This window comes from Pyrus communis, chromosome 2 (assembly GCF_963583255.1).
Source record: "Pyrus communis chromosome 2, drPyrComm1.1, whole genome shotgun sequence".
Lineage (NCBI taxonomy): Eukaryota > Viridiplantae > Streptophyta > Magnoliopsida > Rosales > Rosaceae > Pyrus > Pyrus communis.
In genome coordinates, this window is record NC_084804.1 from 31719455 (window position 1) to 31741557 (window position 22103).

At 35.9% G+C, this 22103-nt stretch overlaps 1 protein-coding gene across 1 annotated transcript; it reads right to left on the minus strand.

Annotated features, from left to right (window-relative positions):
• Positions 1–8382: 8382 nt before the first annotated feature.
• On the minus strand, positions 8383–19523 carry LOC137725959 (embryogenesis-associated protein EMB8-like). Its single transcript, XM_068464805.1, has 14 exons — positions 19145–19523; positions 18971–19060; positions 17120–17181; positions 15368–15468; positions 13263–13352; positions 12749–12871; positions 12269–12346; positions 11058–11143; positions 10531–10579; positions 9967–10023; positions 9756–9886; positions 9591–9674; positions 9216–9282; positions 8383–9042 (listed from the first exon to the last, which is right to left on the minus strand). The coding sequence occupies exons 1-14, from the start codon at positions 19417–19419 to the stop codon at positions 8596–8598; spliced, it is 1740 nt and encodes a 579-aa protein (XP_068320906.1). The 5' UTR covers positions 19420–19523; the 3' UTR covers positions 8383–8595.
• Between the last annotated feature and the right edge of the window lie 2580 nt (positions 19524–22103).

Here is a 22103-nt window from a genome sequence, read left to right on the forward strand (position 1 = left end):
TGTAATATTGTGTTCATGAATCTTGTTCCGTGATGCCTGTAAAGTGCATACTCTAGGGTTTAGTTAACTATTTTATTATCTTATAACCTAGTTTTTTCTTTTTTCTTTTTATTTTTATTTTAATAATTGGATTTTTGTGTTTGGTCTTTAGTGGGCCAAATCACACGAGGTTGGATTTGCGGGGGATTTATTAACTAAAAAGTTGTATAATTATCAATTTACCTCTGCAAACCAACAGGACAAAACCTGCACTATTTTTCAAGTGGGCACCGCTGCCTGCACTAGGCATGCTGTAGATCCGCCAGTGACTGTCATACAATAAACCCAATCAGTAAACTTCCTCTAAGTACACAATAACCCAACCATTTTAGTAAAATCTTCATGTCACATTTAGAGCTCCACAGCAAAATTAAATCGCAAATCTTTTGAAAATTTTCAAAAAGAATAGAAATCAATTTTATTTCTAATAGCCTGATAATTCTTAGAGAATAAAATCACCAATAAATTTTAGATGTGAACATGGCTCAAGTTATGGAAAAAAAATGGAATAGCTAAACAATCTTACAAGATTAACATAACCTTGATATGCAAATTTGATGAAACAAAGTTAATATTTCACAAATAGTTGTTGGCTATACACAACAGTAGTTTAACAGAACTTTGATCGAATGGATCAACGAAAATACCAAGAAACAACTTAAAAGAGAAGTTCATCCCTTCAAAAATAGTTTCCATGTGTTTCGTAATAGGCTTATCTATCAAGATAGAACCTCTACCATTATCCAGACAACTTGCATCTCTTTTAGGTACATCAAGCAAAGTAACAATCCGTTAATAACTACCAAAAGATCCAAAAATTCAGAATGATTTGAAAACAGATTGACCATAGCATGGTAGAGAGAATTAAACACATAATCATACGACTCTAATCTCAATTCAGTCAATCCTTACAAATAAAAATGGAAATTTTTGCACTCAAAGACATGCCGACAACAACAATACAGCTCGACACCCTTTTAACCCTTGAGAAAAAGCTTGTTTTTTCCGCTTTACTATTGCAGGATCACATATACAAGAAAAGTTTGACACTAATGCAGAGGTGGCAATTATTAAAGAATGCAAACCAAGATACTAAAAACAAACAAACAAACAAAACAGGGAAATGAACAACATTTGAATACCCAGAAACCAAACATCATCAACTAAATACGAACAGAGTTAAGGAAACATAATACATATACTAAATCAGAAAGTTTTTTATAATTCTTTCGTTTCCTATGTAGGATTGACTATTTAATAAACTTCCATGCAACTTACCTCTCCAGTGTAGAGTGTCGATTAATCTGTGGTGGCTCTGTGGGGGGATGTCGGTCGGGGTGGTCATCTGGGGAAATGGTTGTTACTTTGTTAGGAGAGGAGAGAGATTGAGAGAAGAGGTGTTTGTAGGTAGTGGCATTGGAAAAGAGAGAGTTGTGGGTAGTTGAGGGCTGAGGATGAAGGTTGGCGCGGATCGAAAAAGTATTTGACTGAGATTTTAAGGCTTAACATAACAGCCACTAGTGATTAAGTGTTAGAAGGTACATGGTATTTCCTCTACTGTTTTAAATCACAATTAAGGGTTAATTTGAGAGGGAGATATCCTTAAATGGGACAATTTTTTAATTTTGGGACATAAATAGGATAAATTGGCCATGCACATCATGCACAAATCGAAAATACAAAAATAGCCACATATAAATGGGTTATTCCTCACTTTCTCTCCCCCATTTTTTGATTTCTCTCTCTACTCTCTTACCCTTCCTCTATCTTCTCTCACTTTCTCTCTCTACTCTCCTTCATTTCCTCAGATCTCTAAGCTTCGATTTCAAAGAGATGAAAGTCCAAAGAGAGGCAAGAAGAGTGAGTTGGGCTTTGGGTTCACCTTATACCTCTGATTTCGAAGAAAGGGATGCGAGAGAGAGGTGAGAAGAGTGAGCTGAGTTTTGTACCATATTTTCTGTTTTGGCCGAATGGTTCCATTTTTTTCCAGCGATTGAAGCTTCAGCAGGCATAATGTATAGGGTGTTAGCTTGAAGTTCCTTCATTAATGATTTATAGAATAAATGGGTTGTTTGTAACATGAATTAATACTTAGAAGTTAATTAAGGTTTGTGTTTCATGTTAGGGTATATCGGTTGTTGAATAAATTTCAAGTTTTGATGTGCTACAAGACTGAGATGGAACAATTTTTGGTTTAAGTGTTCAATTGCAGAAATTTGTGAAATTTTTTCCGTGGTGGACATATGGTGTGCATGGCTACATTTTAATATGAGAAGTGGGAATGTTCACTAGTTAGTTATGATGCACATATGTTGTGCCTCATAATTTAGTGAGTATGACCACAACCTAGTTAGCCTCGGCGAAAAACAAAATTAAGAAAAAACTTAGGGGATATTAAGGATTATGCGTGTCCGTGAAATAATGACAACGAGTAACATGTTTTTCACGTGAACGGTTAAGCGGTAGTTGATATACGTAACAAGACTTTTCAAACTGTCACTATAACCTTATATACATAACAATTATATTTTAATTGTATCCATTATACCAATATGTTGCTGTTAAAGTTTCTCTCGTTATATGCATATCATGTGCATGTACTGTACATATTATGTGCATGTGGTGTGCATATAGTGTATTTTGTGTAGATGGTGTGTATTTACATCTTTGATACTTTTCACATTAACGTATAGTACTTTTTCCTTTGATTCTGAGGCGAGTGATGAGTAGATTTTATATTATATATTTAACCCTATTCTTAGTATGTTTTGGCTATTATTTGGAAGAATTTTGATACTCTGAATTATATTTTCAATACAGGACTTTCGACTTCCTCTGGGGCAAAACGTGACCAAATGGATAAATTTTGGAGTAATTCCAGTTGGAGGACGTTCATGAGTTGCTTAGCTAGATCGTGTGAAAATATCAGATTTTTCCACCAAGCGGTTATTTTCTGGAAATAGAATAAAGGAGTAGTACGTGGTACTGAAAAAAGTTATGTTTTAGGCTGGATTGCAAGTTTTGGAGCTCAAGATGACCCATTTTGGATTCAGCCCCTTCTAGATATGTATTCAGAATGTTCCGATCTTTAAACCAAGTTGTCATAGACCAGATTTGGAGGATATTTGAGGCTAAAATGTGGCTGAACAGTTCCTTTACAGATTCTCCTAACTTAATTAGGACTTTATTTTCTATTATATTTTATTATTATTTGGTTTCCTAGTTGGAGCCAAAGACTTTTATTGAGGGATTGTTTATGTATAGCGATATAAGGCTTTGGCCGGCACTAGTCTCTTTCTACTTCTTCTTTTACGCGACTTTGGAGATAGGAAATTGGTTAAGGTTCTTGAAGATTTTTAGACTTTTACTTTAAAGTGTTTTCAATCTTTTTCTTCATAATAATATTTTTTATGATTTTAATTATGAATATGTGTAACTAATCTGTTTTGATAGGGCGAAGCCTTGAGTCTTAGCATGGATATGTAATGTTTATTTAATTGCTTATGATTGATTCCATGCACGCTTTGAATTATTGATCACCACTTTAAACAATCTAATTGTCTTAATACTTGACCACCGTTAGGATATTTGGAAAAGTAATTTGAAGCAATTTTGGTCGGAAGGTTCCCTGAAATTGACTCTGGTTTCTTATGGTTAATAATGTAATTTCACTTAAGATGAACACCATGTCTTAAGGGTTACATGGCTTTTCAAAGGATTTTCACAAAGTATAATTGTCGATACAAATTCCCGCCGTCTTCAGTCTTGACGAAAATGCATCCACAAAAAAATCAACACCTTTGATCAGAGACCTAAGCTTCACGTGCCCATGAGGTGAGGGGGGGGGGTAGGTCAACGGATCTCCGATGCCTAAGTTAGTTTCTCTAAGAGAGTAAAGTGTTTAGGGCTTTTTAGGGTTGCAAAAGCTCTCTGAATTTGGTAGAATATGGGGTATTTATAGGACTAGGGTTGGCTATATATTGTTTAATGGAGAGATATTCTCTAAATATTCCCAAGATATTTAATAGGAAATAATATCTTGAGATAATGGGGTAATTATCCATAATTGATTTAAATTAGGATTACTTACTTGATTGAAGTTAATCTTCAATTAGGAATGTATTAAAGATAGGATTTGGGTAATTAATCCTTATCTTTAATTCCGTGCCAAGGGCAGGTGAGCTGTGGGCAGTTGTGTTTAGCTGCTAAGACCTCTAGAGGTGTGAGCTACACGTGGGAGCATCTGAGAAGCTTGCCCATTTATTGAGGGCAATCTTGTCGTTCTTGAATAAAGGTCCACGTGTCACCTCTAGAATTTATGGGATTATTTTAGACTCCACAAAAATGAGTCTCTCATGTTCATATTTGATCTGAACATCTGGGCAGATTACATGTTAGATATACGTTCTACGTTGGAGGTTCCAAAAAGAATATATAATAGGAAAACCTTACCTTCAAAGTGGCATGTATAGATCACAAGTAATTGGTAAAAATACATAGGATTGCTAGGTGATGGCGGAACCCTAGTGTTTTTATAAATTGATATTTAAAAACTCTTTTCTTTTATCGTATTACTTTTGGGTGAATTTACTATTTGTTTTTAATTAAAATTCGTTTTTTATTATATTACCCAATTTCTAAATCATATTTCTAAATTTTAAATTTTAAGTAGTTCATTAGGAATTGTTTTTACATAAATTATTTAAATAGTCATTTTGGAGAACGACCTAGCATAAGCATCTATACTTCAACATCCTTGTACTCTTGCAAGTATTTTGTGTGATTTTAACCTTCTTTTCATAGGTACTAAAAATCCTATTAGCAGGCCCTGCAAATACAAAAAAAAAAAAAAAAAATGAACGAGTTCGTGAAACAATTTCCTTTGATTTGGTTGGGTTCTTTTGTGCCCATTCGAACTGCAATTTTTTCAAATTCTTGACCAAATTCAAATTAATGAATCTTCGATTCTTCATATAAAGTTTAGGGTCATTTTTTAATTTCGAAGAGAGAGCTATGAGCTACGCGTTTTTTGCGTTGAGCTCAGATCTGTGAGCATAACATATATGATAAAAAATAAAAAATAAAAAATGAAGGATTTGGATCTCCTCCAAGAAACACCAAACCAATCACTTCAACTCCAAAAATCCATCAGTCAAAAAGCAAAATTAAGCAAACCCAGTTCACAAAACCTACGAATGAAAAGGTAAAAATCGAAGAAGATGAGTGGGTTAGAGAGAGAGCTCTTGTGCATATTCGAAATGTAGAGAGAAAGGGGAGAGAGAGAAGAGAGAGAGCTCTTGGATGCAGATGGGTGGGTTAGGGTTCTTTGAACTAGAATTAGGGAAGAGAGATTTTCTCTTTCTCCTCTCTGTTTCTCTCTCTACAAAATGAGAAATGAGAGCTGGAATTTCTGGATAACCCATTTATATGAGAGGACAATTTGGTCATTTCAAGATGTAGAAAAAAAAATCCTATTTCTGTCCGATTATTGTGCATGGCGTGTGCATATTTGAAATGTCCTATTTCTGTCCCAAGATAAAGAAATTGTCCTATTTTTTGGTATTTCCCTTAATTTTTATAATGTATTGACACTAATTAATGTTTTATTTATCTATGTTAAAAGGTCTATCTCCCGATTAGTATAAATATACTTACCTAGAACATAACTTTGGTAAATGTTCCATAACATATATATTATTTTCTTGCCCATTGCTTGAGTCACAATATAGCTTACTAACTTGACCGTTGGACAACATTTGGTTGGTAGACACGCCCCAATCCCGGTGTCCGAAGGACAATGAGATAGCCATGTGCTGGTTGACACCCGAGGGTGATGCAAGCTATTTCATGAATGCAAATGCTGAGAACATGTAAAGCATGCATATAAAATTCACGTGTAACAACGCAATAAAGTAATCAAGTACAAACCTTAATAAAACATAATATTCAATTGCCAACAATTTAAAAGTGATAATGCATGACATGTTCAGAGCATACTACTAAATCGAAAAACAAGCGGAAGGAATATTAGAAGGTGCGATTACAAAAGATGTCTTACGCAGAGAGGAGGACACAAATTCATTGATATGGGAATGCCTCGTCGCTCGGGTCGTGTGCCTTGTTCCTAGGTTCTAAGCGGGCGCAAAACAAAACATGAGTGAACCAAATTTATATATTGTAATACTAAAACAATTATTCTTCAACGTACTAACCCCCAGCTTTAGAAAATTCATATAACATAATAAGTAATAGGTTTTTCAAAAACCCTAGCATGCCATAAAACCTTCGTAGAACATATATCATATATAGTGTGCTTTGTAGTGGTATCACAAATGCTCGAAGGCACTACATCGCCCGCCTGAAGGCATATATAAATATCTTCCGCCCGAAGGCACATATGTATGAATATCCACTAAGTAAGCACAAAAAATCATGAACATAATCTTTCCAAAATATATCTCATCGAAGCTCAGTAACTTAAACATCATATCATAAATCATATTCATAAATATCTTAGTAACGTAAATTTGATAAAGCATGATATTTCATAAAGCGTAAATCCGATAACTCAATAAACATTTCATAAAACGTAGTCATAAAATCATGCTTTTTATGTATGCATTTCTAGTAATAAAATCATGCATTTTGGAAGGGGTCCATTCACAAATATTCTGTCGCCGAACAGTTGTTCGAACTAGGGAGGACGGAAACGCCACTAACAAACGCACCTAAGTACATAAAGGGACCAATTAATAACTCTGCTAAAACGATTGAATTTGGGAAAACGAACGTCATAATCGAATTTAGGACGTCGAAAAATCTAAGGGCGGACCTTGGGTTCCCCCAAACGCCACCATGGGGCGATGGCCTAGGAGGCCACGAGCCACTGCACGAGTATCTACGCGCCGAGATGGGTTGCCAGAAAATTTGCTGGCTTCACCGTGGACAGCAGCAGAGCACAGTACCTCATACGGAGCCGCGTGTGCTCCACACACCGGCCATGGTTGCACTATGTGCAGTCTCACGCACCCGCGAGTAAAGACTACTCATCTTCTTCGCAAGGCCTGAAACTGGTCGGTTTCTGGGCTCAACTTCTCGAGCTTCATTTGAGCTTGTTTCTCAACCATTTTCGATGTTTCAAAAGCCAAATGAAGCTTGACACAAGGAGAAGAGATTCATACCAAGTTGTGATCGAGTGGTGGCCAGAGTTGGTCGAAAAATGGCTGCAAAGTGGTGGTCCTTGCTGGAATGCTGGGGAAGTTTTCCTTGTGGGTTTCCTACGTCCAAACATCACCAAACTTCTCAAAACTACTCCTAAACATACATCAAAGTATGATCTACAACTTTTGGACAAGGTTTGAGGCTTACCTTCATCGAAGAACGTGGAAACTCGCTGGAGAGCTTCGGTGAACAGTGAGTTCACTGTGCAGCGAAGGAGGAGGGGTTTTGGGGTGTTTCTCGTTCGTTTCTGGGTTCACAACTAGGGTTGTTGGGTGGTGGGAGGTGTTGTCATTGTTGTTTGTTGTTGTTGTGTGTGGTGCCCTTGGGGAGAGCAGTTCCAGAGAGAAACGAGAAGACCGAGAGTGAGAGCTTAGAGAGATAGAGAGTTTTGAGAGAGAGACAAGTATATTAGAAATGGGAAAAAGGAGAGGGGGCCACGGGGAAAAGTGAGAGGATTGGGGGACAAGAATTCATTGTGGGCCCCAGTGGCTTACACATTAAGGTCATTAAAGATGAAACACGAAATATTCGAAAAACGTTGGACGTTTCGTAACGTAAAATCTTCATTATAACTTCAAATTCGAATCCATTCGTGCCCATGTGTTCGTGGTGATGATTACAAAAAGAATAAACTAAGAAAATTAGTCATACACATTATGTTGAGACGGTCAACGAAAGTCAACGTTCATGCCTCAAGGGCAATTTGATAATTTCATACGTTCGATACAATAAAATACAACAAATTTAGGACGGGGTATCATAACCACACTTGTACTTCAAGTTGAATGTGGTTGTTTGCTTTCTTATAGATATCCAGGCTTGCATACCTCCTCCATCCACAACAGTGCAGATTTGGTTCCAACAGTACTCGAATGATGTGAATTTGTCTTATGAAAACCAAAGGCAAAGTGAATGAATTATTGCAACAGTGTCATAAGATGATTCAATGTCAGTACAAGTTTGATATATAGGTGATCCACAGTGATAATGAAGGTGAATATTTGAGGACCGAATTGATGTAGTTGTCCAAATTATTCATCAGAATACATGTTCCTATATACCTCAGCAAAATGGGGTGGCTGAGCAAAAGAATCAACATGTCGTCGGACCGGACTGATGACTCAACTGGTATATAATCTTCTTTCATTTCATAATATTTTACAGAATATTAATATCAATAGAACTTGATTTTTCTTTTTTTTTTCTTTTGTTTTTCTTTCTGAAAATAATGTAAACATTACAGCGACGATTGTCAATGTGTTTTAAGACGAAACAAGTTTCTTACATGTATTATCATTTCCTAAATTCCTCGGATATTAGGGGGTGGCAATAGAATCACCCAAATAAATTTCTGAGCTTCTTTTGCAAGACAATTTTAAGTGCAGAACCAATCAATGGCCAACTTGTCACGATGGAAACATACACAAGCAACCACAACGACCACTTAGTCCGTCGGGATAGCTGATCTAAGCACCTTCTAACAGTAGTAGTTACATCAAGAGGCTTCGCATCCTGCGCGTTAGTAACTTGTTCAGATGATTGGGGGATTTCTGCCAAAGAGTGTGATTCTGGCTGAATCATCTGTTCATCTTGTTCTCCTGAAACCATTTCGTTAGTTTCTCTGTCATGGATCTTTTGTGGTTCAAGTACATCTTCCATCTTAGTCTCCATTGCCTGTTCATTTCCAACGGCAACTACCATTCCATCGTCTGCAATGTTTACATAGGGACCTTGATGATCTATTGAAGAGTCCAACGACAACCGCGGGCCAGAACTCACCATCTGAAAAACATGAAGATCAAGAATATTAATTTGCAGAAATGGCCTGTATGCTGCACAAACAACAATTTGCATATACTTCTGGACAGTATCAGAATCTAAAACCTCCGCTTCATGCACCCAATAACGACATTCCTTCATTAAGCACTCAAAGACTAAGGAAAATAAAATTATACCTTCTGTACATGCATATATTGGCTAGAGTGAAGAATTTTAAGAAATTCGTCAACAGCCCTTACCCACCTGCAAGGGAAAGAAAATTAATCACGCATGTTAGAACAAAAGCTATGATGAAGCTACCCAAAAGTGCGCATGCCAACCATAGCAAAGAGAGTATTATGACCACAATAGCCGCAATGAACACAAATATACCATATTACGACAGCTTCAAAAGGACAAGCTATAAAGTATCGTTACACAGGTTGCTACTAAGCTAGCCACGTATAATAATATAAAGTTTATGGGAACAAATACATTAAGTTAATCTCCAAAGTGGCGACTAATGCAAACATAAGAGAAAGGTATAGAAATAACATGGAACCATGAAGTACCAGATGCCAGAAGCAGTTAATCCTTCAAAGAAAGCCAAGTGTCCTCCATGCTTTGTTGTAGCTAATACAATATTTTTGTTTGCCCTATTGAAGACAAATACAAGGCATATGCTTAACTTATGTGAAAGAAGAAACTGATGAAAGAAAACACTTTAAGAAGTCCACCTGCATTCATCCCAAGGAATGGCTTCCCTAGTGCAGACTGGATCATCTAAAGCACTGATACAGAGCAACGGGACAGCTACATTTCCCACATAAGTAGCACTGCTACAGCGCCTGTAATATGTGTCCACGGTCTGTAAAGGAAAAACAGATGCTTAACGCAATAAATAGAGCAAAGGTAAGGTAAGAGGAATTAGTGAAATCTACATTATACCTCAAATTTCCCAACAATGCAGGTGGCGTGCTGATCAAAATCACGAATAGAGCGCGACTATTGAAGAACAAGATAAGAACAAAACAAACATTAGTACAAGGCAGGTAGCGCCACTCAACGAAGCATACACAGACACACACAGACTATTTCCACACAACTGTTTCATTTGGATGTTTCTTATTTTTCATAGTAATATTTAAATCCACAATTAAATTCAATTTATGGGGTCCATGGGTTTAAAGGAAAACTAATGAAAAAGGCTTGAAAACTTTGAGTTTTAACGATAAGGACAAAATAAAGGGTAAAGTGAATAGTACCAGGATTAATTTTGTAGTGTAAAAATATGGCTTTTCGTTAAAGTGAACAGTACTAGGAGCTTTTCGTTAAAGTTCCCATGGGTTTAAAAGTTGAACATTCCAGAAGTAAATTTACTTGCTGCAGGTTTTAACAATATTTCATAATGTGATAAACTTTCTAGCAGAGTACAGAGGTCCAGTATCAACTTTATTCGCTGCTCTAACAATGATGCTGAGCTCAACAAAAAAATCTTAAAGAAACACCGACCTTTTTTATGCCTTCCCAATTAGCGAGCCGTAAGAAGTGAGGCTGGTTTCTGCATTAACCATTTATGATTTGTAAAAAGGACAGAAACTATTGTTAATAAATAGTTCCTATTCCTACCTTTTTGATATTGTAAGCAACTAAATGAATACGGTGCATACAGTGGAGCAAATATACATACATATTCCTAGCCTTTTAAAAATAACCCCTTTGTAATTCAGATTAAAACAATGAAGAGTTGATGAATAAAAAAGTTTGGTTTTCCAGAGATTGGAATTCTTATCCTGCAATTTGATTATTTTGGTGAGATGCCAAAATTCTTGGTGAGAGCCTAAGAATGGGTGTGATGCCTCTGGAGTGATTCCAGTCATCTTTTATTATTGTTTTACTTTAATTTATCTTTGTTTTCACTTCCGTTGAGCTATCTACATTCCTTTGCCCAACTCTATCCTACACCACATAATGTTTTATGAGGTATTTACTACCAAATTAAAACTTTATCATAACATTGTTTAAATAAACAGACATACAGTTGAGCATAGCCTTGAAGGCCAATTGTTAGAGCTTTATCATAAACTTTTTGCAACAGCCTACGGCCTATAAATCTATCACCAATCTGCAAGAAAAAAAAAAATCATAGGATAAGTAACTTCATTCAGTATGAAACTACTGCAGAAACCAAATGCTAATTTCAATTCCATGACACATGCGAAAGGAGGAAACACCTTTTTTTTTTTTTTTTTTTTTTTTTTCTTTTCTTTTTGTAACAATAGCATCAAATGCACAATTAATTTTTTCATCTAGCTGAAGCTTGTTTGGCAACTTGCAGACAGTTGTCAGCGGAGGAGAAAGCAACAGCAAAATGGTTTGTTTGCCTAGCAGTATATGGTACGACAAAGGATGTCTAATATTTCTTTTTTTTTTTTTTTTTCATTTACTCAAACGGTCATATATTTCCAAGATACATTAAATTAGAGTTGCCGTTCAGTATATGCTACACTGTGAAACCATGCATGTCTCACGCTATTCTGCCATACTAGCATGAGTGTTATTATAGATTTTAATATTACGGGCTAAATGATGAATGCCGAAGTCCAACATGATACCAAAACTTTTGGAACCCAATTAGCCACTAAGGCCTAAAATAAAAATGATTCTCATGCAAGTTCAAATAAATAAAAATATCAAGTCACGTCGTGCTGCCATGCAACCCCAAAAAAAATCAAGAGGTTCCAAAAGTAGAAAACACAGGGTACAATATATGATACACTGCAATTTATTGCTAAGCAACACCTTAATATGTTGAACTAGTACACAATAGGTTTACTGAAAGGTATCTCTGCTTGGCTAACTAACATATTTAGCTCTTTCTAACAAAGTTCTGACAAACAAAAATGTTCAGAAGTTAAAACACTCAACTCTGAAACCCAGACCAAAGTATTATCCCCTGCTAACTAACATATTTAGCTCTTTCTAACAAAGTTCCGACAAACAAAAATGTTCATGAGTGTTATTATAGATTTTAATCCCTGAATCCATACTACTGAGCCCCTAGTATTATCCCCTGCTGACCCCTTCATTAATCACTGTGGACATATGCAATAGCCTAGAATGGTTAACAGTAGAAAAGAAAATTTGGGACAAAACCATATACAGAAACTTGTCCACACACACTGCCAATGCATTTAGTCACAAACCAGAAACATTGCTCTTCACATAATCATTAAGTTGAGACACTAACCAAAAGGTCCCAAGGGGAACATATCGCTACAGCCCCAGCAGCAGGAGTCTTCTCGCCATCCTCCCCAAGATACTTGACCTGAAAACAATTAATTAAAATGGATGTCAACTTCAGGCGATTAATGAAACAGAGAATGTTGAAAACTAATTTTATATTGGAATTATTTTAAAAGATCTCCCAACAACTCATATAGCTCGGTGCTTTGCAGAGTTGATGCCAAAAATACTAGCAAATGAGAATATAGAGAGATAATGAAATTGACTTGTATAACGTTCTATAAAGATCTGTTTGATCTCAGAAAAATTAGAATAGTGCTAAAAACTGCAAGGTGAGTGCCTCTAAAACAAAAATGAAGTTAATATATGATTAAGGGATCCAGAATTAGAAAAGTAGTGAAATCAAATGATACCATAAAATATCAAATCTAATTAATAATTACAAAAGGCTTAAAAACGAATCTAACACTGCCAAATAACATACCAAAATATTGGCACCTATACTTGTTCCAACAATAAATAAAGGAGCCTTGGGGTATTCGTGGTGGAGGTTATTAACGACAGTCCGTAAATCCTCTGTCCATCCAGCATTATAAAAGCAATCGGACTGAAAATAACAAGAAACAGAACACTGAGATTACTTCATTGGCCTAATAAGAAAACTAATTATTCAAAGAGAAACGCACAACATCCAGAAAGTTAGACAACGGAGAAGCAGCACAGAACACATTACTATAACAACATGCTCGTTTGGATCCTTTTCTTTTTTCCTTTTTCTGTCTGTATTTGTAGAAGCTGTTTGCTAATGGATGTTATTTGTACTTCTGTGGATAGGTTGCCCACTTTTACATTGTTTTCTAGTTTCATAGATAATGAATAAGGTGTGCTTCTCAATAGAAAAATAACAACAAAATACTAAACATTAACGATTGAGAATTATCAGAATCTTTAATATCAATAGCTTGTCAACTTTTGTTGCTTCTAAAACAGCTTCTTACTGTAATTGAAACGCCACCCAGTCCTCTGTGATTGCTAACAACAGCATTCCATCCTTTTTTTGCTGTATTGAAAGCAAAATGCTTTATGTACTGCAGCAACAAGAAGTAACATCAGCAAATCATCATGAATGCAGACAAACCATATCTCACACATACCAAAAGCTTATTATGGAATGAGTCTAAAGAAGATATCAAGAGGAGCACTTATATTTTTTCTATAAATGAAAAAGACTTCGTAATTCATATCATAAACTATCTATTCATATGTTAAATCGATAAACATGATTTATTGATGTAAGTCCTGCATAAGGGTGCAGATTTTCTTTAGATTTTGTGGTAGCTTGTTAATCATAGGTTGTGGCCAGCTCTTTAGTTTTTATGGACTGTTGGTCCAGTAGATTGTACTTCCTTCAATTTAATTGTTATGCTTCCTATAAAAATAAATGAAAAAACATAGTATTTCCTAATGTGACAGCACAATGAAATAAATGTGAAACATAAAAAACAAAGTAAAAATAACTCTAAAGCTAGGAGCTAGGTCCTCTCCTTTTTCCATTTCCTCCATTTGTTGTAGGAGCAGGACAACAGTGAGAGAACAGAAGAGCGAGATTCTTACCCGAAAACCTGAACCCAGGCCTTTGCAATCCCAACAAATGTGCATTTTGTTTTCGTAAGAAACAAAATTATTAATAAAAAGAAAAAAGGTACATGAAGAGTGAACATGGAATCCACTTCTATTAAATCGTGAAACCTAAAAATCAGCTCTACACTAATAGATACAGCATCACATTAAACAAAAAGAAACGATGCTAAGGTCAATTTCTGACTTCATTATTGAATCAGGTCAATGGCTCACTTTTGTGTAAATTTACATTCCATGTGTGGTAAGGAATGGAAATACGCTCTTAACTGGAATCCTAACCCTCCTCTTTGTTAAAATTGACTGGTAAATTGCAAGCCAGACAACGTGCCAAACATCTAATATTGGTAAAATAGGAATTACTTTCCCATTCCTGGACTGGATTAATCCCATCATCAAAACTTTTAAACCACTCACGTATTAGCGCATTCCACGAAATTGGGATAAACCAACCGAAGCTTCTCCTTCAGTAATCATGATCATAAAGGCTCCCATCCACTTTCGGGTTGATTAATGTCAGCATCTGGGGAACGGTGTAGGTGGTACAACATCTATCATGATTACAGGGTGTAATCTTGTTGTAGATGGGATGGCATAGATTGGACCAACTACTTCAGTTTGAAGAACCCCGGATAATTTAATTCCTATTTTGGCTGAGAATAGGAGTGATGTGGCCATGGCCAGGTCTAGTTGTAGTTAGTTTTGTGTTTCAGACATATAATAACCAACAGGACGAAAAAGTCCTTGCGAAGATCTTAAAAGTTCCCCAATAGCAATTTCGTACTAAGTTTATAACTGCCAGTGAGCTCTAGCTCAAATTCCATTGGGATAGGGTGGGAAAGGTTCTATCTTAAAGACATTTTTTCTGAAGAAAAAAAAACTCAGTTGAGATTCTAAGATTCAACAGCTTTCGAAGTTCTAGAGAAATTTATTTTACTATTTTAACTTCTTGCTTGACTAAAACCAAAATTTCTATTTGAACCAACTAAATTAGTTCAAATATTTTATTCCTAGAGACTCTAAAAAAAGACATGGAGTACTTTTAGTCCTAGAGACTAAGAAAAGACATGGAGTGGTTGGAGCTAATAGAAGACTTGGTGCAAAACCGAACGCATTGGCATTCTATAATTCATACAGCAGACCCCACTTAGTGGGATAAGGCTTTCTTCTTGTTGTATTTTATTCCTAGAGACAGGGACCACAACAATAACTACTAGAATATAAATACACTAAAAAATTGAGTACCAATAAGGGTTTAGTCAAGTAGTTTGCTCCCACGTGGTAACGGGTTCAATTCCTTATAGTACCAATCTAATCTAGCAACTGCAAGAATTTCCCACCTTCCAAATTGTAGGGTTTGACACAGGGGACCCCAGTTTCGAACCAGAGCCCTTGATGCGGATTTGGAGAATTCTGTTTATACAAAAAGGCAAGTAAATAATGAAGAAATAAAGATTAAGCTTACAGCAGATTCAGAATCGCTGGTTAATCCAGGAATCACCAGCACGATAGGGGTTGTGTCATCTTTAGGAATAGCATTGTTTGTGCTAAAAGCACCTCCCAGAACTGCATTACAAGCATACACATGGATCAGAAAAGAAAAAGCATTTACAATGACGATTACCATGAAATCAAGAGTGTCAATACACTTCAGACGAGCATGATAACTAAATAATTAGTAAAGCCACTACACTGGGACACATTTTAAGATTGTGAAAATTCTTTTTGCAACCAATGAAAAAAATGGTTTTATTTACTGTATGAGAAGAACCAAAATAATCTTTTGGGTGGGTTTTAGAAGATACAGGGGTTTGAATCAAGGAATATCATTGAGACTTGCCTGGTCAAGTTTACAAAATACTAGGTAGTAATTATGTTTAGGAGGCTCAAAGGCTATGTGTGGTCGTTATTGAAATATGGAAGTGTACTGAGTTGTTATTATCCTATAGTGAGTTTAAAGGGTCCGTCTCTCTAGATGATGCTGTCTCGGGATTAGTTACTAATGATGTCCATCTAACGTGAAATGGACCGGAGTACAACCAATTGAATTGAAAATTCAGTACACTAAAGTGAGGAAGGAAAGATGAGAGAAATGCAACATACGCAGGAGATTACAAGAATAGCCCTAGTAGTAGCACAGCAGCATAAAAATTTAATAACAAATCTCATATTGAACAAAAATAATACAGAAATTTCAGTTTGACATAAAATTCCATTTTTCTCCTGTTTCAGGCCAATTACCAAGACGGAAAAGATTGGTTGCCTAAATTTAAATTTTTTTACAACATTCCGTAGAGAGATCAATTCACCATCTAGCCGATAGAACTTCAACTCTTCAGTTAAAAAGATTTAACAATATTGCAATGTCCAACCAATAAAGGTCACACAATGGAACAAATGGTATCATGAAGCCTCACAATAAAAATAGACGATGCCAATTTAGAATAAAACCTACAACTGCTTTCTCCAAAGATAACGTCACTGAGGAACTATTGTCAATTAACAAGTAAGCATTCTTTTCTTTTGAGAAAGAATTAATATATGAACATGAAAGACCACATTTTTACAAACACCAAATATAAATACAGCCCACATTACACATCCTATCAACATAAGCCAACACAACATGAGTGCCAAGTAGAACACAACCACAGAAATACAATATACGATCGAACGAAAACAAAGTTACAAAAACAATGGAGCTTATGCTTGTATTTTTACTGTATATCAGAAACATAAAATTAAAATGATAAGGCTAGTATGATTTAGTGCTAACTACATTACATACCCCTGAAATTTGGGGTGATTTTAAAAATGTGTCATGAAGTTTCAATTTTCTTATTTAATACCATAAGTATTCAAATTGTATCAATTTATGTCTTTGGTCAGATTGATCACTTGATCTTCATTAAATTGATGGCATAGTGAGTTGTGATCATTATGTGGGCTATCGTTTAAGCCACATTAGAACCACATTGACAAAAAAATCATCAATTAAATGGAGGATTAGATATTCAAAGAGACAAGGTGTAAATTGATACGATTTCAAAACTTCAGGGTGCAAATAAGAAAATTAGAACCTCGTGGTCCATTTTGAAAATCAACCCCAAACCTGAAGAGTGTACAATGTAATTAACCCTTTACTTTGCGTTCACTAACGTCCATAAAAGAATATACGTACATGGTCATTAATTTCAGGTAAATGAATAATAGTTACCATCAGAATTCCTTAGCCAATCCAAAGCAATGGTTCCACCATCAGATAGATGAAAAATTTCTCTGCGAGGGAATATACATTGCTATCTGTTAGTCAAAAGCATGAATCAAAATTCAAGAGGAAGAATAGTCAATGACAGTTGTATAATCTGTATTAAAAAATATAAACATATTTTAGTAGAGACACAAAATTGAAGCAAACCTATGCGAGAAAGCAAGATCATGGAAAAAAATGTTAAAGTATCAAAGATCCAAGCAAACCTTTAAAAGCAAGACAGAAACAGTTAAGGATCAATATAGAACAATACAGTTACATTTCTCATTTCTTGACAGTAAATTAGTAAACTAACAAGCCAACTGATTCATTTCCCCAAATAGACCCATCTCATATATCATTACGGCTATAAATCACATTATAATCATTTTATCTATCCTTGGGTGTCAAACAGGATATAACCACCTTATATAAAGTTAAACTCAGATTCTGGGAAGCTTGTTAAGCTTCAGTTACAACGGAAAGGTTGCTCCTTTGTGACCGAAAGGTCACGGGTTTGAGTTGTGGAAACAGCCTCTTTGCAAAGCAAGGGTAAGGATGTGTAAACTAGACATCATCCCACCCCTACCCTCGCAAAGCGGGGAGCCTTGTTGGCTTGGGGTCGCCCTTTTTTTGTTTGTTTATTTAGATGGAGGGTGAGCCTTGGTGCAATGGACAAGTTGCTCCTTTGTGACCAACAGGTCACTGGTTAGATTTGTGGAAACAACCTCTTTGCAAAGCAAGGGTAAGGCTGTATACGATAGGCGTTCCCCTCCTCCCTCCCGACCACCCCCGACCCTCGCAAAGCAGAGAGCCTTGTTGGCTTCTAGTCACCCTTTTTGTTTGTTTATTTAGATGGAGGGCGAGGGATGCAACGGAAAGGTTGCTTCTTTGTGACCGAACGGTCACGGGTAAGAGTTGTGGAAACAACCTCTTTGCAAAGCAAGGGTAAGGCTGTATACAATACAATAAATGTTCCCCCAACCCCCCGCCGACCCTTGCAAAGTAGGGAGCCTAGTTGGCTTCAAGTCGCCCTAGATGGGAGCCAGCTATGTGTTAATATCAGCTGGGATACTCAGTATTTTTTCCCTCTAGAACCTTGTTCAACAAGCCCGAAACCTTAAAGCCAGCCAGAAAAGCATACAGAATAAGGTTTCTCTTCTGTATTCTTTCCTTTTACAAGAAAAAAATTATGTAAGCCCGATTTAAACTACACCAACCTGGAACATAATGCAACTAAATACATAACAGGCCTAAAATGGCGGTGGATGAAAAAATTTAGGCATGACCTGTACAACTCCTATTCAAATGATCAATGTTATAACTTTTAAGCATATCGACAAGACTACATCTGAACCAAATAAAATCAGACACATATAAAACCCACTGAACACTAAAACCTCCTGCCAAAATCACACTGAATTGTAAACTGAGAGCATTCTGGTTTAAGATATCATCCAGACAGACAACTCATATAATACATCACATTTGTTTTGCGGTTTGCATCTTTTAACAGACTCAAAGAACAGTAAATTCGTGTGTTTTTATTATTCATAAAATCCTAATCCACATACGAAGAATTGAAGTAGTAACAATTGCAGCCGAATTGGGTTTTGCAGCAGTACACAATACTCCAAAAGATTTCACTCCCAAAACACACATTGCACACAGATGCAGAAGAACCCACCACACAAAAACAACCACAAATTTCAAATCTTGAATTAACCCAGATGGCGAAAATGCATAAACATAAATAACCCCCATTTTCCCACAAAATTTGAAAATTGGGTCGACCACATGGGACAGATGCAAGCGTACCTTTGGTAGCTGAAAGCAGGAGGCCGTCCAAAGAAGCTGAGAAAAAGAGTCTGGAAATGGGGGCTCGAGAGCCACGGCGTCGCCAAATACCTGCAAGTTAATAGACTAATTAAGTTAATTGAACAACAAAATCAAAGATTTTAGCTGCTTAATCAAATAGTATTGAATTGGGACCTGGAATGGAGAATCCGGCACTTGGAAACGACGCCGTGGTAGATATGGGAGGAGGGGTTGAAGGTTAAGGAGACGGCTGAGCCTCTGAAGGCGGTGAAAAGGTCTTGGAAGAAATGGAATTCGAGGAAGTGGTAAAGAATTGCAGCGGAAATCGCGAGGGAGGCGAAGAGGTAATGCCAAACGGGAATCAGAGAGAGGTCGTTGAGCAGAAGAATGTAGGGGTCGCCGGAATCGGAATCCCGGCGGAGGAGAACGTCCCTGCAACTGCAATCCATCGCCTCCTATGATTTCTGGCTTCTGGAAATGAAAGTTGATTTTCGTTTGACGTATGAAATGGTTGGACAGGTGAGCTAAATATTCAGCAGCTCTCGGGAGCGGGGCCCATGCTGACGGATACCAACGGTTGATGAATGGGAACGTTATTCATAAGAACGTTGAATATGAATGGGAACGCTATTCACCTAAGATTTTCCTTGCAAAAACTAAATAAAATTCAATAGTTTTAACGTAACATTTTTGGTACTGTTTATTTTTAACTTTCAGTTGTATCAAATAGATAAATAGTTTAGAGTATTGTTATTTATACACTTATTTGACGTCAAATCGAGTAAATTAAAAAAGATAAATGACAAAAAATTAATAATAATGTTTAAGAAAGTGTATGAATAGCACTATTCACGTTTTATCAAGTTCGTCATCTGTTTTTGTTCTGTTCGATAACTAAACAATCTTAAATTAATTGATTTTTTTTCAAAGATGATCAGTATGTAATGATGAACCGAATATCTACATAGAGTTCCATGAACAGCCCACAAACTATTTTTAAAAGGTCATTGAGGAGGATTTGGATCCTCGAGAGCTAATGGAGAGGATCTTCCACATTAATCATCTTGGACCGTTGAATTTTTATCCAATGATTACAATTATTATAACTTTAAAATGACCTTCTGTTTATATTCGTTCAGTAAAAATTTAACGATCCAAAATAATTGACGAGGAGAATCCTCTCCATTAGTTCAGGAGAGGAACCAAATCCCATTGAGGAGTCGAGGGGCCAAGTCTTTTTATTTTCAAAATTAAGATACTTGAGTAGTGATTAGTCAGTATCTAATTTGCTGACATCTTGATGTGACAAATAACATTTTAACACATCTTTAAAAAGTTTCCTAATATTTGTTATTTTGCAAACCGAACACCAATCATCACTTTAAATGTATAGCCAAACACCACCGACATTTTCTAGCTATAAATCCATAAGTTGCTAATTTAATTTTTAATTTATCCTCTCAAATTTCGTAAACTTTTTTTTTCATAACAATAAGTCCTTCAGCTCAAGAAAAACTATCAATCTACAATTTTTAATTTACCCTTTCAAATTTCGTAAACTTTTTTTTTCATAAAAATATGTCCTTCAACTTAAGAAAAACTATCAATCTACCCTATAAATATTTTACATGCAAATTATACGTAATAACCTCCAAACAAAGAATTCAACTTCTGATTATATGAGGTGGAGGAGAGGAAATTGGTTCTGTCGGTTCATGAAGATGAAAAGGTAGCACCACAAACAAGATAAATTACCATCAAAGAAAAATGCCTTATGGGCGTGTAGCTACCTTCTCTATTTGTCTTTTTTTTTCTTTCTTTTTTTTTTTTTTTTTTTTTTTTTTTTTTTTTGTGTGTGTGTGTTTTTTCTTTTCACTCATTTTTTTGATATGTTATCTATATATTTATCAAAAACTTCAATGTTTTAAAATTACTAATTCTTATTTTCCGCTTCTATTCCTATACAGTTATACATAAATAAAAAAGTGTTGAAATTAAATTCACCACAATCACTGTGAGGGGAAGAGATGCACAAAATCAACTATATGTAAAGTAATAAACAACCATAAAGTAACATTTGGCACTGATGGGGTGCCGTCGAAGGCTTTCTGATGGTCAAGTTAGTAAGCAATTTATAAGACTCAAGCAATAGAAGTAGGTGATTATTGTGTTCCCAAAGATGAACCATAAATGGGCGTATTCATACCATGATTCTAAAAAAGGCTAGGTGCTAGTCGGGCAGTGAGCTAGAGCCTAACATCTAGGCGAATTTAAGTAATTTTTTTTCTTTATCATTATAAATAAGTACATATAATAAGATTCTAAAAATTGTTAGGCGCTAGTCGGTTGACGGGCTGGAGCTTACCACCTAGGCCGCTAGGCGGGCGCCTAGGTAGATAAGTGTCTGCTTATACTTAAAATATACATAAATATACATAACTTCATCATAAACTATAAAATAGAATGACGTATATATTATGAAATATTGAAACATAATGAAAACATGGGGAACAAGCATATAATGTGTGTTCATTTAAGTATTCAACAAGTTTCTTACAATTTATTGAAAAAATAAAATAATATGCAAAATGAAAGTTATCTATTTTTTATCTAAGTGAGTCGTGACCTAGGCGGGTGCCTAGGCGAGTCTGGGTGGGCTAGGTGGGTGCCTAGGTGGTTTAGACAGATGCCTCAACAGGTCTGGGCGCCCTTTCTTAATTTTCAAACACCTAGGCATTAATCGGGGCGGTGGCCAATTGCCTAGCGCCTAGGCAGGACTTAGGTGGCGCTAGGCAAGGATTTTTAGAACATCATTATTTACACATAAAAAAACTATACTTACATTTTTGTTAGTTTTTAGTTCACAAAAAATGTTCTTTAATAAATACGTAGTATAAAAAAAAATTAACTGTCAACTTTCATTTATAGATTGACTAGGTTCATTTTGGACTTTACTAGTTGGTTGGGTGGACAAGCCCATTAAATTGTGCGCAAGTCCAGTACATGGAAAGATTCTTTATAGCATTCCACTTAAACAAACCAAATCGACGACGTCGTTTAGCCTTAGGTTATTTTAAGAAGTTACTATTCATCATCTTCTTCTCCTCTTCTCGATCCACGACTGCACAAAGCT

Excerpts from the sequence above, each read along its gene's own strand:
- LOC137725959 (XM_068464805.1), bottom strand. The coding sequence starts at position 19,419 with ATGGATTGCAGTTGCAGGGACGTTCTCCTCCGCCGGGATTCCGATTCC. Across the intron at positions 19,061-19,144 it reads TGCCGGATTCTCCATTCCAG|GTATTTGGCGACGCCGTGGC; the intron begins GTCCCAATTCAA and ends ATTAACTTGCAG. Across the intron at positions 17,182-18,970 it reads CCTGCTTTCAGCTACCAAAG|AGAAATTTTTCATCTATCTG; the intron begins GTACGCTTGCAT and ends ATTCCCTCGCAG.